We start from the raw sequence: 18,307 nt of genomic DNA, 5'->3' as shown, positions 1-18,307 counted from the left end.
AGTAATATATGATCACGGGCCATGTTGCGGAATTTCACTGGAACTAATTTTTTTATACTATACTGAACTGTAACCCTATACATGAGAATTATAGCGCCCTCTTGACCATGATCATATGTGCCATTCTCATCCAAAAGGGTACTTATTGTCGGTTGTCAATAAGGCGCTATTTCCATATAGCTTCAATTTGAAATCAAACTTATCGACAAGCGACAATGTGGTACCTTTTGGTTGAAAACGTCACATATATTACTGGTCAGGCTTTACTACAAATGTAGGTACTGCATAATTGTTTTCCATCGTATTTTCACGGAAATGCACGATCGTGTTATGTTATTTCAGTCAGTCTCAGTACAGTCGCCGTCAGATATATCGGAGCGGCCGAGGTGCTCAAAAATATCTGAACACGCACTCTAGCGCCTTGACAATAGAGGCGTGTTCAGATATTTGTGAGCGCCTTGGCCGCTCCGATATATCTGATGGCGACTGTACAATGAGTAATGAACCTCAACAGCTCAACCTTGACAGAAGTAGCATGACAAATGGGCGTTCTCTAAAATAAATATTGAAAACCTGATTCTTTCAAATCTAGACCTTCTTGGGCTCATTCTACTCAGAATCGACAGAATTCTCCATTTTGCCATTTAAAAAGTCCCGAAATGTCCATTCCATTACGTCACGTTTTATTGTGAAAACATTTTTCATTTGTATGTGCGTGACGTTGTGGAATGAACAATTTTCATACAAATTTTTGTGGTTTTTTTTTATCATTAGGATTGAATATGCTAGTAATTCTGACTTGAAAGAACCCAAAAACACCAGTCTCTGTGAGAATCAGGTTTTCAATATTTATTTTAGCACACGCTTACGAACGTTTCCGAGATAATACGACAGCAAACAATGAGGGCTATCGTTTTTTTGCTCACCAGTTGGCGTCTCTGTTGATAGTGGTCCAAAAGACTAAAAAACAGTTGTCAGTCATTGAAGTGACATGTGACATTTGACATTTCGAACTATGGAAAAGACCACCATCTACACTAGCGCCCGTAGCGGCGAATTCATACGCGTTAGCCCTCATTGTGACGTTTTCAACCAAAAGGTACCACATTGTCGCTTGCCGATAAGGTAGACTTCAAATTGAAGCTATATGGAAATAGCGCCTTATTGACAACCGACAAGAAGTACCCTTTTGGATGAAAATGGCACAATTATAGGTACACTATATCTGTAATGTATTTTGTGATACAGCCGTCTGACGTTAACTGGTCTCAAAGTCAGATCGAGTGCAAGGTGCAGGGGTGTAGGTCCAGTAGCGGTACCTAGGTCTTGTAGCGGTACCTAGGTCTATAGCTAGGCCTAGCGCGCGGCGCCGGACTTGCTGTGCTGGATGAGCCACTGCAGCGTGATGTCGATATTATCCTTCTCCTTGCACGAGATCGAGTAGCAACAGATCTCGCGGTCCTGGATTGCTGATAGGTTCCTGGAATAGGATATTTGACAATTTTTAGGGTTCCGTACCCAAAGGGTAAAAACGGGACCCTATTACTAAGACTCCGCTGTCCGTCTGTCTGTCACCAGGCTGTATCTCATGAACCGTGACAGCCAGACAGTTGAAATTTTTACAGATGATGTATTTCTGTTGCCGCTATAACAACAAATACTAAAAAGTACGGAACCCTCGGTGGGCGAGTCTTACTTGCACTTGGCCGGTTTTTAGTTTTTATGAATGGTATCAATTGATCAGGTCTTAAAGCAATACAAGTCACAAATGATGGCCAAAGTCTGGCACCCGCAAAGTCTAACAAAATGCCAATACATCGTGACGTCACGATGTAACGTCGCTATTGTTTAAAAGCCGTTTCGATGTAAGGAAATTGCGATTTTGTCGGTGAAATATTGCGTTTATGTTATTGTTGCTATACAATATATTTTTTAATAAAATGTAAAGAATCGAATGGTACCATTTTTGTTCCTTTTTAAAAGTTAAAAAAAAAACTTTTTTGAAACTGAGGTCTTGTATTGTTTAATTATTCACATATATTTTTGTAATTTTTATATATTCAACATGTGCCAACAACCCTTTTCATGTTTAAAAGTTATGGGACAGTCTTAGTGATGTGAGTACTAGACGATAATATACATTATACAGGGTGAAATTTTATTCACCAGCCATACTCTGCATAGTGAATTTATAGGTCATACGGAACAACTTTTATTATGGGACCAATGACAAAATCGCGAAAAAAAATTTGGCAGTCCCATAAAAATCAGCGGCGAAAAAAAAATTGGCTGTTTCATACATTCCGGCTAATGTGATATCAGCCGGAATGTATGAAACAGCCAATTTTTTTTTCGCGGTTTCGTCATTGGTCCCATAGTGAAAGTTGTTCAGTATGACATATAAATTCACTACGCAGAGTATGGCTGGTGAATAAAATTTCATATATAAAGAGTATCGAGTTCTGTACGTCTCAAATGATAGAGGTTCGTCGACTAAAGCTGTTGATGCATGATTCGTGGTACTACAAGGAAGCTGCCGGTGCAGAGTATATCAACATTTGGGCCGTTATTTTGTCAGCAAGTTCGACTACTATTTGACAGTTAATAATGTTCAGTGACGATTTTTCTTTAACTAAAAACGTTTTGAATCCCCGAGAGTTTTACATTCTGTATCCCGTCTCGTCAGTACATTGGTCGCGTCCACACTTACATTCGCTCGATGAGTCCGTGCTCGTCGAGCGCGTGCGACAGGTCGCGCTTATTGCCGAGCACGAGCACGGGTATGCCGGTGAGCCGCTTGTTGGTCGCGTCCACACTTACATTCGCTCGATAAGTCCGTGCTCGTCGAGCGCGTGCGGCAGGTCGCGCTTGTTGCCGAGCACGAGCACGGGTATGCCGGTGAGCCGCTTGTTGGTCGCGTCCACACTTACATTCGCTCGATGAGTCCGTGCTCGTCGAGCGCGTGCGGCAGGTCGCGCTTGTTGCCGAGCACGAGCACGGGTATGCCGGTGAGCCGCTTGTTGGTCGCGTCCACACTTACATTCGCTCGATGAGTCCGTGCTCGTCGAGCGCGTGCGGCAGGTCGCGCTTGTTGCCGAGCACGAGCACGGGTATGCCGGTGAGCCGCTTGTTGGTCGCGTCCACACTTACATTCGCTCGATGAGTCCGTGCTCGTCGAGCGCGTGCGGCAGGTCGCGCTTGTTGCCGAGCACGAGCACGGGTATGCCGGTGAGCCGCTTGTTGGTCGCGTCCACACTTACATTCGCTCGATGAGTCCGTGCTCGTCGAGCGCGTGCGGCAGGTCGCGCTTGTTGCCGAGCACGAGCACGGGTATGCCGGTGAGCCGCTTGTTGGTCGCGTCCACACTTACATTCGCTCGATGAGTCCGTGCTCGTCGAGCGCGTGCGGCAGGTCGCGCTTGTTGCCGAGCACGAGCACGGGTATGCCGGTGAGCCGCTTGTTGGTCGCGTCCACACTTACATTCGCTCGATGAGTCCGTGCTCGTCGAGCGCGTGCGGCAGGTCGCGCTTGTTGCCGAGCACGAGCACGGGTATGCCGGTGAGCCGCTTGTTGGTCGCGTCCACACTTACATTCGCTCGATGAGTCCGTGCTCGTCGAGCGCGTGCGGCAGGTCGCGCTTGTTGCCGAGCACGAGCACGGGTATGCCGGTGAGCCGCTTGTTGGTCGCGTCCACACTTACATTCGCTCGATGAGTCCGTGCTCGTCGAGCGCGTGCGGCAGGTCGCGCTTGTTGCCGAGCACGAGCACGGGGATGCCGGTGAGCTGCTGCTTCTCGAGCAGACTGTGCAGCTCGTTGCGGGACGCCTCGATCTTGTCGCTGTCGGCCGCGTCAACCATGTACCTGCAACATTAACATCATCCTTATCAAGTACTTATTGTTATTATCTGGGGGCACGGTAGTGCTCCCGCCAAGACGAGCAAAGTGAAGCGCAAGGGCACCTACTTTTCTCGAAGCGCTTCGTCGTTTTTTTGTACCCTCATAACTTGGGTTTTAATTATTTATTTATTATTTCATTTTAGACAGGCAGGTGATGCTGGTACGTCTAAATCATAGATAGATAGATAGAATTTTTATTTTTATTAATCATAGTTCACTTAGCACGATTTCACAGTTTAGATAGTTTGTCTAGTCTATTTTTAAATTGATTCACACTTGTAGAGTTCATAACTTCAGAGGGAAATTTGTTCCAAGCCTTTACTATTCGGTTTGCAATAAAGTTTTTGCCGATATTTGTTTTGTGCTTTGTTGTTATTAGTTTAAGGTTGTGTCTTCTTGTGCGCATGTTTGGGTTTCGAGCGAACAGATCGCTTAGTTCTGGACAGTCAGTTTATAGAATAAATTCTATAAACCGAATATTAAAATATGAAAACGCATTCTGTGACGCCACACTAAATCCACCTCCATTGAAAGGTCAATGACATATGTGACGTTTTCAATCAAAAGGTACCACATTGTCGCTTACCATAAGGACGAAACTGGATTGTATCTTTATACGAATAACCTGTCAGAGCGTCCTTATGGCAAGCGACAATGTAAACAAGGCGCAACAATGTTCAGTCTTATGTTTTTAGTGTATTTCTGTAAATTCTATATCATGGTCGCCGTAAAACCGTTTAATTTAGCTACAGGACAGGGGTTCTCAAAGTCTGGTACGCGAACCCTCAGGGGTTCGCGCCAAGTACCCAATTCGTCGTGTAGTTCGCAGTCACTTGGGAAATTTATTATGGGTACGCGGTGTAAAAAGTTTGAAAAACCCGGCTATAGGAAACAATCCCGTTAGAAATAAGTACCTTACCTACATCAACAAGGCAAATTTGCATCTTCGCGATATTTTGTGATTTGTGATAGACCCTTAATTAGTTTATTTCGTAGTTAAATACGAGTAATTAGAGAACTTTAATTAACAAAATAGCACTTACACTATAGCGTTGACGCCGCGGCAGTACCTCTCCCACATGGACCGGAATCTCGGCTGACCTCCGATGTCCCACACCTGCACATATAACAAAAATATAATTACTCATATCATACATATAGAAGCGTTTGTAGCTTAGCGTTATAGCGTGTGACTTTTAATTCAAATTATCCCCCTGCTGGTTATTAAGCTGTTCCCTCTGGGGTACATCTGGCAGAGGGCCTATCGTGATCCGTAGCAAAAAATAGTCTCAGCAGTTAGACTAACTAAAAGCAACAATTAGCCTCATGCATGAAGTTTATATTTGAATGAAATATGTTTTATTCGGATGTTTGTTACCGTTATATCATGTTACAAATGCATTTCCGTTTTTAAATTACCATTTAATTACTTAAAATTATAAATAAAAAGTACAAAAATTTGCCCGCGAAAAGCTAGTGAGCGAAACGCTCGAAACGCCAAGTGACGTCACGCGTTCGACAGATTAGTGTCATTAGTAGCAAACGTGTTGGACCGCCCAACGTGTGACGTCATCACGCTCTGTCGAATTCGCGCCAAAAATTATGAGCGTTTCAACCGCTCAAAAATTTTCAACATTTTAAATATTTTTTAACCTTTTGACCGCCAAAGACGGTAAATCACGTCGTCGACATTTTGTGCCACTCACGCCGCCGACGTCATTTGCCGTCCAAACTTAATTTATCAAAGACTCTTTAATAAATAACTATATTTCTTTGTTTGTATTTGCATTATTTTATTTTGCCCTTCTACTTTATTGTATAACTTTATTACAATTCAACTATGAATAGAAGGTTAAAAAAAACAACATTATGTTATAATACGACTTACCCAGTAAATAGCATAGCTAGCCACGCCAAAAACGGCACTTGACGTCGCCTAGTGATGTGACCGAGTCATGGAGGAATAATATTATTATATGAAAGTAACAATCTCCTAATAGAAATCGTTTCGCGCAGTTCCGACAAACACGCTAGCGCCATCAATAATAGATATGGCTTAATCCCATACATTTTGTAATAGGAGTTGTTTTTGCTAAAATAACTGCTATTTGTGCTGTTACGGTACTTGTTTTCGTGCTTAATTTAAACAACTTGGTTTGAAAGACGGTACTGACCTTTTGTGATAATGTAACCCCTTATGCATTTATTTTATTGTAACGATACTGCAGTTTGCTAATTAGTAGGTAATAATAATCGACAACGGGTTTGCACATCTCTGAGTAACGCGCGCTTATCAGTGTTCCGTGCGCCCATGACGGCACTTCACGTCCGATGCCTGACGTCACCACCAAGTAGTGATGTGGCATTATTGAGAGATTTGAGTGGAAGTTACAAGTACATTTTGATATTTAAATACGTTATTTAACCTTTTGAACGCCAAGCATTGACGTAACTCGACGTGACACCGCAATGAAGCAAAATAAAACCTTAGAGAACAATAGTGATTACAAAACAGGATATCGATATTTTCACTGATTTCGTTTTTGACATACTTAGATTAGAAGAACCACTACACAGGTGTTTTACAATATAATATTAGATAATTCTGGCTTTTAGCTCTACTAAAAACCTTTAAATAACGTATTTAAATATCAAAATGTACTTGTAACTTCCACTCAAATCTCTCAATAATGCCACATCACTACTTGGTGGTGACGTCAGGCATCGGACGTGAAGTGCCGTCATGGGCGCACGGAACACTGATAAGCGCGCGTTACTCAGAGATGTGCAAACCCGTTGTCGATTATTATTACCTACTAATTAGCAAACTGCAGTATCATTACAATAAAATAAATGCATAAGGGGTTACATTATCACAAAAGGTCAGTACCGTCTTTCAAACCAAGTTGTTTAAATTAAGCACGAAAACAAGTACCGTAACAGCACAAATAGCAGAGTTATTTTAGCAAAAACAACTATTACAAAATGTATGGGATTAAGCCATATCTATTATTGATGGCGCTAGCGTGTTTGTCGGAACTGCGCGAAACGATTTCTATTAGGAGATTGTTACTTTCATATAATAATATTATTCCTCCATGACTCGGTCACATCACTAGGCGACGTCAAGTGCCGTTTTTGGCGTGGCTAGCTATGCTATTTACTGGGTAAGTCGTATTATAACATAATGTTGTTTTTTTTAACCTTCTATTCATAGTTGAATTGTAATAAAGTTATACAATAAAGTAGAAGGGCAAAATAAATTAATGCAAATACAAACAAAGAAATATAGTTATTTATTAAAGAGTCTTTGATAAATTAAGTTTGGACGGCAAATGACGTCGGCGGCGTGAGTGGCACAAAATGTCGACGACGTGATTTACCGTCTTTGGCGGTCAAAAGGTTAAAGGTTTTTAGTAGAGCTAAAAGCCAGAATTATCTAATATTATATTGTAAAACACCTGTGTAGTGGTTCTTCTAATCTAAGTATGTCAAAAACGAAATCAGTGAAAATATCGATATCGTGTTTTGTAATCACTATTGTTCTCTAAGGTTTTATTTTGCTTCATTGCGGTGTCACGTCGAGTTACGTCAATGCTTGGCGTTCAAAAGGTTAATAAAATAATGTTAAGGTTTACAAAAGTATTTTTATAATTTCCGGTGTTCCAACGATATAAATTATGAATCCAAAAATAAAAATAAATTCATGCATGGAGCTAATTTCTGTCAGTGCGGACGATGGGAGACTGAATTATTGTCCGTCTTTCCCATTACTGAACAATGGTGTTCCGGACCTTTGGGAGGCGAAGCCAACACTTAGTCCCTTTTGACACTTTAATGAAACGTAAGGGGTACACCGAGCGGATGCTGCCCTTGCCCGTGTCACGTGTCATGGGACGCACGCTGAGGCAGCACCCGCCAGGGTGTAAAGCAGCGGTTCCTAACCTGGGGGTAATTACCCCCGAGGGGGTAAAACTGGCATTTTACGGGGTTCATAATCAAAGATAGCAAAGACCTATCTTCTTCTTCCAGTGCCATCTCCTACCGGAGGTCGGCTATCATGAGGGCTATACGAACTTTAGACGCAGCCGCGCGGAATAATGAGCGTGTGCTCTGTTTGAACCATGTTCGGAGATCTTTGAGCCATGAGTTACGTCTTCGTCCGGATGATCTTTTACCTTGGATTTTTCCTTGGATAATGAGTTGAAGGAGTTCATATTTCTCGTTTCGCATGATATGACCAAAGTACTGTAGCTTGCGTTTTTTGACTATCTTTAAAACCTCGGCCTCTTTATTTACTAACTGCAGCACTCTTTCGTTAGTTACTCTATCCGTCCATGATATTTTCAGGATTCTTCTGTACACCCACATTTCGAAAGCCTCCAAGCGTTTACACATATTCTTGGTCAGTGCCCACGATTCTACTCCATACAGAAGAACCGAGAAAACATAGCACCGTGCTAAACGCACCCTAGTAGAAATCCTCAACGAACGGTTGCACAGAAGATGTCTGAGCTTCATGAAAGCGTTACGCGCGTACGCGCCTGTTCAATTCGACACTTGATTTCAACGCTGTGATCACTCTGGTCGTTTACAATGCATCCTAAGTACTTGTAAGACTGGACTCTTTGAACTACCTGATTTCTTACAACTAGATCAGCTGTTACAGATGTTCCTGAATTTTGTGGCTTTCTTACTGTCATAATTTTGGTCTTTTTCAAGTTAATATTTAGTCCAAAACTTGAGCTAACGACATCTACCCGTTGAAGCAAACTCTGCAATTCTTTTTGATTTGACGCCAGTAATATCGTATCGTCAGCATATCTAATATTATTTATTAAGCGGCCATTCACAGCAATTCCCTCATCCGCATTTTCCAAGGCCTCTGTAAATATTGCCTCCGCATAAATATTAAATAGCAGCGGGGAGAGTATACATCCTTGGCGTACGCCACGCATGATGTCGATAGTCTCAGTTTGTTCCTGTCCCACTCGCACTTGAGCCCTTTGATGCCAATAGAGATTTCTGATGATTGTCAGATCTTTAGCGTCAAGTCCAATGTCACCAAGAATTTTGATTAACTTTGTTGTGTTGTTGTTAACTGTTGTTGTGGCTACATTTCAAATATCATCGTTCATAAACTCTGATACTGCATAATAACATTTCTCCAGTAAAAATGTTTTTAAAGATTTTATAAAAAGATTGGGTTTCTCAATTGTTTTTAAAGACATGGGTATTTTATTATGAGTTGATGATCACGCAAAATAGGCGCAATATATGACGTCGAGTTGCGGAAACCAAGCCCGCGAAAACCTATGAGTTGATGGAATCTAAATTGAACTAGGTTATTGAGGGAAAGCGCTGGACTAAGTGCTGAGCTATGGGATAAAAAACCAGACGCCTGCCTAATAAAACGGTATGCAATTTTATTTCCGGCAGACGGTCACTGTCTCTCGCAAGATGGGCCCCCACAAAAAGGGGTGTCGAGAGGTGTGCGCCGCTTTCTACCCAGTAGTTGTTAACAGCCACTGGGCCAACTTGCGTCTTATGCGTCTTAGACTGAATTATGATTATTATTTATGCATACATTTAAAATAAGGTTAGACCTGCCAACTGGCAGTGTTTACCTTGATAGTGACGTTGCCTTTAGTGATTTTGCGCATATTGAAGCCGACGGTAGGGATCATATCTTCACTGAACTGGCCAGACTGAAACAAAGAATGTTCATGTAGTTAGGTCATGTCTTAAACGTTAGGCCAGGATTACACTCGTAAGTTTTACTTACGTAAGTAGGGACAAAGCTATTTGCTAGAATGAGATAACGATATTCATATCTCATTCTGTAGTATAGCTGTGTCCCTACTTACGTAAGTAAAACTTAGTGTAATCCTGGCCTTAGGTAGGCAATTCGGGTCACTATGGTCAACGTTACAAAATAAATTTATTCTGTATTAATCATCATCATCTGTAAAAATATTACAATGCTTAGAAATAAATAAAAAACCGGCCAAGTGCGAGTCGGACTCGCGCACGAAGGGTTCCATACCATCACGGAAAAAAAAAACAGCACAAAAATGACGTTTGTTGTATGGGAGCCCCATTTAAATATTTATATTATTCTGTTTTTAGTATTTGTTGTTATAGCGGCAACAGAAATACATCATCTGTGAAAATTTCAACTGTCTAGCTATCACGGGTCATGAGATACAGCCTGGTGACAGACGGACAGCGGAGTCTTAGTAATAGGGTCCCGTTTTCACCCTTTGAGTACGGAACCCTAAAAACGTGGGAAAACTCACTCCATATAACATATATATAGTGCATATGAAGGACACGGTAGAAATAGAGTTAATCTGTTTATTTGTACAGTGTGGAAAAAATTATGGGCCCTGGAGGTAAAAAGCCTTAAAACCTTTTTAAATGAAACATTCTTCTATTTTTAAAGGGTTTTAAAGGGTCGGCTACGCTTATGTGACACCCCTGAATTTACAAGCGTGCAGTAATAGTAACTATTTGCTTTATAAAGTTACAGTTGAATGCAATTCTTATTTGCTCACTAATCTACATGTCAATAATGTTACAGATAAGCATGTCAATGAACTTGAGCCGATTGACAGATAGGCACATCCGCTAAAACTACAACATTGACATTATTGAAACGACACCATTGAAATTAGAATCTTACCGAGATAAGGCCTGTTTTTGGTTTACAAGCTAGTCCGTGAATACTCTTTGAAAACCTCGTACCTCAGTACTGCGGGTTAGGGCCGATATAGACGGACTGCAACCCGACTGCAATGGGTCTCTATTGTTTGACATAATTATTGAAAGTCAGAATGTAATGATTGTCATTTTATCATTAGTCATAATTTGGTTTTTCTCAGAAACGCGTAACTTTTCAGGATTGTCATAAAAGAAACCTAACCTAACCTATCTATAGGATAACCCGAGGAAAATCCTGAAAAGTTAATGGTTTCCGAATTATGACTAATGATAATATGACAATCATTACATTATGACTTTCAATAATTATGTCAAACAAAGGGACCCCGACTGCAATTTGTATGGGAACTGCACGCCGACGTTGTAGTCCCCATACAAGTTGCAGTTGGGTTTTGGGTTGCAGTCCATCTATACCGGCCCTTAGTGCAGTTGTCAAGTACCTAACTATATGTTTTTACGTACCCAAAGGGTAAAAACGGGACCCTATTACTAAAACTCCGCTGTCTGTTCTTCCGTCTGTCTGCCTGTCTGTCCGTCTGTCACCAGGCTGTAACTAATGAACCGTGATAGCTAACCTAGACATTTGAATTTCTTACAGATGATGTATTTCTGTGGCCGCTACAACAACAAAGGAATATATGATCACGCGCCATGTTGCGGAATTTCACTGGAACTAATTTTTTCATACTATACTTAACTGTCACGAAGAATACACGAAGAATAACAGCGCCCTCTTGACAATGATCATATATTTCTGGTCAGGCTTTAAAAACAATAAAATAAATATTTAAGTGGGGCTCCCATACAACAAACGTGATTTTTTTACTGTTTTTTGCGTAATGGTACGGAACCCTTCGTGCGCGAGTCTGACTCGCACGTAGCCGGTTTTTTTATTAATTTGGTTGTAAATTCTTTAAAATACTTGTTACGCTCACGATACATTCAACGATAACGCAGTTTCTATATCAATTTATGTTTCAGGCTATTTTTAGGGTTCCATACCCAAAGGGTAAAAACGGGACCCTATTACTAAGACCTGTCTGTCTGTCACCAGGCTGTATCTCATCAACCGTGATAGCTAGACAGTTGAAATTTTCACAGATGATGTATTTCTGTTGCCGCTATAACAAATACTAAAAAGTACGGAACCCATGGTGGGCGAGTCCGACTCGCACTTGTCCGGTTTTTTAGGGTTCCGTAGCCAAATGGCAAAAAACGGAACCCTTATAGATTCGTCATGTCTGTCTGTCTGTCTGTCCGTCCGTATGTCACAGCCACTTTTCTCTGAAACTATAAGAACTATACTGTTGAAACTTGGTAAGTAGATGTATTCTGTGAACCGCATTAAGATTTTCACACAAAAATAGAAAAAAAAAAACAATAAATTTTGGGGGTTCCCCATACTTGGAACTGATTTTTTTCATCACACCCATTCGTGTGGGGTATCTATGGATAATCAAAATCAAAATCAAAATTTATTTATTTGTAAACATAGGTTAAATATAGGTCTTATACAATAATTTATGTTTCACTATGTTTTGCCATTTGGCATACAAATATAATCAAGAAGAGATGGAGCATGCACTAATTATAACAGATGTCAAACGAAAGTAATATGTTATGTCAAACAAAATAAGAGTGTACTAAATTGAAATTTAAATTAATTGAATTATAAACTAAGAGTGTACTTAAAACTAAAACAACTTAAATTCAAAATATGTCGAGTAAATATTCCATTATCGAATAGTATGCTTTTTGTACCAAAAAGTCATACAGGCATTTCTTAAATTCAGTTACATTATAGGTCTTCAAAAATGATATTGAGGTTTCTAATATCATTTTTTCTAAACTGAATAGTTTGCGCGAGAGACACTTCCAAAGTGGTAAAATGTGTGTCCCCCCCCCCCCCCTGTAACTTCTAAAATAAGAGAATGATAAAACTGAAAAAAATATATGATGTACATTACCATGCAAACTTCCACCGAAAATTGGTTTAAACGAGATCTAGTAAGTAGTTTTTTTTTAATACGTCATAAATCGTAAACCGCAATTTACCTTTTACTCACGTTTCACATAAAAAATACATTTATTTATTATTTTATTTATTTATTTGATACACATCGATACATATTGAGCACTTGTATTTTATTTTGCACTTTTCAACATTGTTAAAATTATGTAATGTACGGAACCCTCAGTGCGCGAGTCCGACTCGCACTTGGCCGGTTTTTTCATGTCCTGTCATAATACAGTCCAGCTAACTCTCTACCTACTTGACAAACGACAAAATGTGGCGGCGCCACCATTAACATCAACTTCCCTGATAATATAACATTCATAGTGCCACTGCTGCTTAGGAGTCCGGACTCTGAATAACTTAATAAATATTTGGGGCCAATCTTTACACAGGTCGACCTAGTCCCAACCTAAGCAATGCTTAAACAACGCAATGCGTGAACAACATGCATGTAACTGCGTCGACATGGGAGACGTCGGGAGCTCGAAAACAATACAAAAGGTAATCACGGTCCATATCCCGGTCAACCCGATTGACCCGCCTGTTCCTATCTCTATGGCACGGGCATAATTATATTATATTACAGCCTCCTAAGGCCCAAGGTCCTACCTATAGTACCTCTTCAGTTCGATGAAATTTAAATCCTATTCAATTGGAAGAAGGTAGATTTTGCTTTGTTTCTTTATATTATCCAACAACACAATAATAAAAATAAATAAAAAATAAAAAAACCTTTTTATTTCTGGGTTGAAACTTAATCTAAATGTCTAATATCTAATGATCACTCCAGAACCCTCCTAAGAGGTATAGGCCTCTTCCAGAGTCTGCCACTTTCTTCGGTCTTGGGCCTCCCATATCCAGTTGGCCCCCACTGTTTTAATTATGTCGTCCGACCATCGTGCCAAGGGCACAACACAATAACAGTGGCAAATTTTGGATTTTTCATTTCTATGGCTGAGCGGCAGGAGGTAAGAAAATGGTGAAGGAGAATGGTGCTGCTTGATACAGCATTTTCAAGTACATTTGTACCAATAGGAACCTTGCACTCTTTGTAAACGCTTTATAATGCGGTGTCTATGTAATTTGTGAATAGCTTTAACAGATATTAATTTTGTGAATTCCACCAGCTAACTGCTTTACAGTTTGGCCGAAACATTAAATTAAGGTACTTACAATATTGTAATTTTTATTAGATTTTCGATTTTAAAAAAAGATGACTCATTAACCTGTAGCGGAAGGAAAAACTGGCAGTCAAATTTAAATAAAGATTTAGATAAAGTTGACAGCAGAAAATTTATGAGAAACCTATTTGACGTTAGTACACCTAAAACTAGTGAAAATAGATTACCTTAAGATTAAGAGTCAAGACATTAAGAGTCAAATAAGAACTAATTTCATGTAAGATACCTATTCCCAATTGTCATATTTATAAGATATCAACATAGAAATTGTTAGACAGTGTCAGTCTTGACTTATCGTTGTTACCACAAAAGAATATCAATATTTAAATCATCCTTTCACTTGTTATCTGCAAATCAGGGGCTACATTAATGAATAAATAAGAAAATCTCTGATAATAAGGATCATATACATTTTCAAACGAATTTCTAATTCTTTTCGCGAAGTTTTGTAGACTCGTTAAATTCTTTACCTAATATAGAAGTTTTTACTAACAAAGCACATTACATAAAAGCAATACGCAAGCTGAAACAACTTAGTCATTATTCACGAACTAGACAACACACCAATATTACAATATTCGTGTCTGAAATGCGATCCCTCTCATAACTATCGGTATCAGCGTTCAACAGGCGTTCTGTTTATCGCATAATCGCCAACAATGACTATGTTTAACACTTATTTATTGTTTTCCAATGATACTAACCGCAATGACGTTCACAAATGTTGTTTTCCCCGAGTACTGCAGGCCGACCAGCGTGAGCTCCATCTCTTCTTTCCAGAACAGGCTTTTGAACCAATCAAGGATACGATTAATCAAGGCTAACATTTTGAATTCTAATAATCACAATAATTTAGCCTTAAAACGTAAGAATTATAACGCCTCGCGAAAAACTGCTGTCGACAATCGACATCGACTGTCATCAGTAGCGTTTAGTTCGCGATTCGGAAAACACTTAATAACGACGTGTCACCAAACATAATTGTTTTGTCATGTAATAATTATATTATAATACATTATTTTTAGTTTTTTATTACTAAAACTGATGGCATAAAACTGAGGAATACACCGAACTATCCTAATAATATACAAATTTATGTCTAGCTTGAAATACTATCTTTTTGCTTTATGTAAAACGAAACGTTGCAGAATGGCAATGTTGCCATGATATAAATTTAAATTTCCCTATCAAATGTCAAATGCTGAAATGTAAGTTTTTTTTTTTTGTATATAGATATTAGATAGGATAAGACATTTTCTCAAAAATGGACGGCAAAGTCGACGTTGCCGGTTAAAAAGTAGGTCGCGAAGTGCGTAGTTTATGGTGAGTCAAAAAATTAAAAAGTTAAAAACATTGCAGTCTCGATTTCGGGACTGCAATGTTGCATACAAATTCCATTATTTGTCGAGTTCCAAACTTTTTAAAAGTTGAAGTGGCCATATCAAATGAAGGCATGGGTCCATTAAACAGCCAAACATATGATCAGTACTTATTATTATAATGTTGGTGACGCGACTATTTAGGTGTCTCAAATAGGTTGGCAAAAATATTCAGCAGAAAAATACACTTCTATTTTTAATTTAAAAATAAAAAGGCGGCAAAGCAAATCTTTTGACTTTTTTCTGTGAAAATATATACATAAGAACGTTGCTTCTATAAAATATTTATATTATATTTATATTTATTGCGCCATTTTTGAGAAAAGCACTATATATGACTCGGCTGGAAGGCTACTTGCTGGCTTCGGATTCAATTAAACGGACTCCCAAGGTCGTCCGTTTAAAACGAATCCTCAGCCAGCAAGTAGCTACTTCCGAGCCTCGACAATAATGTACTATTATTTGATTGCTGCAAACACACACAATTTTCGAAATCCATTGACAACAATAGAAATACATAGTTAATAAAATACACAATTAGTAGGTACTTACTAAATATAAAAGAAAACAAATTATACATAATATTCCATCTTTTATTGGTAGGATTTAAAATCGAATGGCATTTCAATTCGTTTTGTGCCACTGTTCATGATAAGCAACGTAAGAAACTATATGTAATTTTATTTTTTTTAGGTGATATCACCTAACAGATTTTCCCACGGAGGGTACTTTAATGTGTTTATCCACATTGCTCACTTTAATCTTTAATTGATAGTTTAGTTAGTTTTTGTTACTCGTCGTTTTGTTAACGTCCTGTAATTTTGTGACAGCTAAAGCTAGAACCCTGAAATTTCAGTGACGTATAGAGCATAACATGATTTAGATATATTCTCAATATCATGTTATTTGAACATGTAGTTTAAGAATTATTGCATGTCAATGTTGCTTAGTTTTGTCACTGACACACTCACGATCATCATAATTCTAAGGTACTTCTAGTATTAAGCCAATAAAAACTTAAAAATACTGCAATATCGTCACGTTTTAAAGATTTAATAACTGCACAAGTAAGTTTGTAATCCTATATAAATATATGCGATAGCAAAGTTACGCTTGCAGTTCCTACAATTAGTAGGTTAAGTATAGGTACACTACGTTGTACGATGTGAGTATGAATTAATATGTGTATAATTATGATATGTGTATACATAGTATGAGTATGGTATGCGTATGAGTACATGAAAAGAAGGACTGCCTTTGTAAGAGATGAGATCCCATCAAAAACATTGCATGTAAAAAAATGTCTCGCAACGCAGTTCTTCTACTACAAAAAAGTTTTGAGATGTAATGTGAAACCAAGTCGGTTATTTTAGTCAGTGCCAGGGGGTGTTACAACCGTAACAATATTAGATACCTTTATTTTTTTAATACATACTTATAATGACTTGGCAATCGCACACAATGCTTTACTTGTACTCGTTTGTGTATTGCTCAAACTGCATGTCATTAGGGCTAGCGCTATGTTCAATTAGAATTATTTTAAATAGTTGACGAATTATCCTTAATGTCATGCACTATGTAGCCGTGTGATTGCCAAGTCATTATAAGTATGTATTAAAAAAATAAAGGTATTTAATATTGTTACGGTTGTAACACCCCCTGGCACTGACTAAAATAACCGACTTGGTTTCACATTACATCTCAAAACTTTTTTGTAGTAGAAAAACTGCGTTGCGAGATTTGCATCTTTTTACATGCAATGTTTTTGTTGGGATGGGATGTTGGTTTTTCAAGGATACTTAATTCTTTATCATGTGAACCAATTTCAACAATTTTTGTTTTATTTGAATGAAGGTATTTTTAGTGTAATCTCATAGACATTTCAAGTATAACAAACCCGCAAATGGGCTTAAATTGCAAATTAAATTATAAAATATTTTCTGATTAAAAAAAACGTTTTTATGATAGAGGTGTGATCCTGGGGGCACGGCCGTACCATCCTTTTCTCGAAGCCACTTAGGCCATTTTCAACGTACTGTAAATTATTATAAATAGTTGATGAATTATCCTTATCACTGACTTATAATTAACCTTATGTCACTATGTAGCCGTGCGATTGCTAAGTCATTATATGTATTAAAAAAATAAAGGTACCTATCTAATATTGTTACGGTTTTAACGACCCCTGGCACTGACTAAAATAACCGACTTGGTTTCACGTTACATCTCAAAACTTTCTTGCAGTAGAGGAACTGCGTTGCGAGACTTCCATCTTTTTACATGTAATATTTTTGATGGGATTATATTTTTCCTGTAATATTTATGATAATGTTATTTTATTATTATGTAAAAATTTCAATAAATTTCGTTGGTAAACTTCGGAGATAAGGGAATGGTATTTTTTTTTTCACATTTTCCTTCATTTTTTTTTCACTATGAAAAACAAATAAAAAATGGTTTTGTAATGTTGAATTCGAGCTCTTTCAAATGATATCTCAGTCGACCTAGTAACTAGGTTGACTTTTTGCCCCCTCTTTATATTGGGCATTTTTCGTAATTAATAAAAAAAAAATACACATCCAATGTTAGCGATTTTCATAACTATTCCAAATTTCAAATCGATAGCTTCAGTAGTTCTCGAGATATTTTAGCATTAATTGTGACAGACGGATAGAGTCGCACCATAAGGGTTCCTTTGTACCTTTTTGGTACGCAACCCTAATTATAACTAGCTATAACAGTGGAAAGTCGCGTAAGGAGTCAAGGACCTATGCGCCCAGTTTTTATAGTACAACAGATTGTTTTAAAAATATATAATTATTTTCCCAAAAAATAATAATATATTTTCTAATGCAATGAAAAATTATCTATTTGATTTTAATAAGGAAAGGACTATTAAATCTAATTGCATCTTGATAATATTATTAGAGACTTATTGATTAAAAGAATATTTAGACAAATATTTTGTACTGCAAAGTTACATGTTATATTTTTATTTCTAATACTACTTTATAGGGTTGGGCATGATTAAGTGTCCTGGTTTTAAATAGCCATAAAATAAAAACAAAATTTCAAATTACAATATTAATCCTGTTTTTATTTTAGGCAT

The 18,307-nt window shown here is 38.3% G+C and overlaps 1 protein-coding gene across 1 annotated transcript; it reads right to left on the bottom strand.

The window, feature by feature from the left end:
- Nucleotides 1-781: 781 nt before the first annotated feature.
- Nucleotides 782-14,758, bottom strand: LOC134742684 (ADP-ribosylation factor-like protein 8). The gene is made up of 5 exons (XM_063675879.1): nt 14,524-14,758; nt 9,526-9,606; nt 4,942-5,015; nt 3,701-3,862; nt 782-1,480 (listed from the first exon to the last, which is right to left on the bottom strand). Exons 1-5 carry the CDS (start codon nt 14,644-14,646, stop codon nt 1,357-1,359), a joined length of 564 nt encoding a protein of 187 aa, XP_063531949.1. The 5' UTR covers nt 14,647-14,758; the 3' UTR covers nt 782-1,356.
- Between the last annotated feature and the right edge of the window lie 3,549 nt (nt 14,759-18,307).

Source organism: Cydia strobilella, chromosome 7 (assembly GCF_947568885.1).
Source record: "Cydia strobilella chromosome 7, ilCydStro3.1, whole genome shotgun sequence".
Taxonomy (NCBI): Eukaryota; Metazoa; Arthropoda; class Insecta; order Lepidoptera; family Tortricidae; genus Cydia; species Cydia strobilella.
The sequence above is the reverse complement of the archived record's forward strand: the minus strand, read 5'-3'. Positions and strand labels throughout refer to the sequence as shown.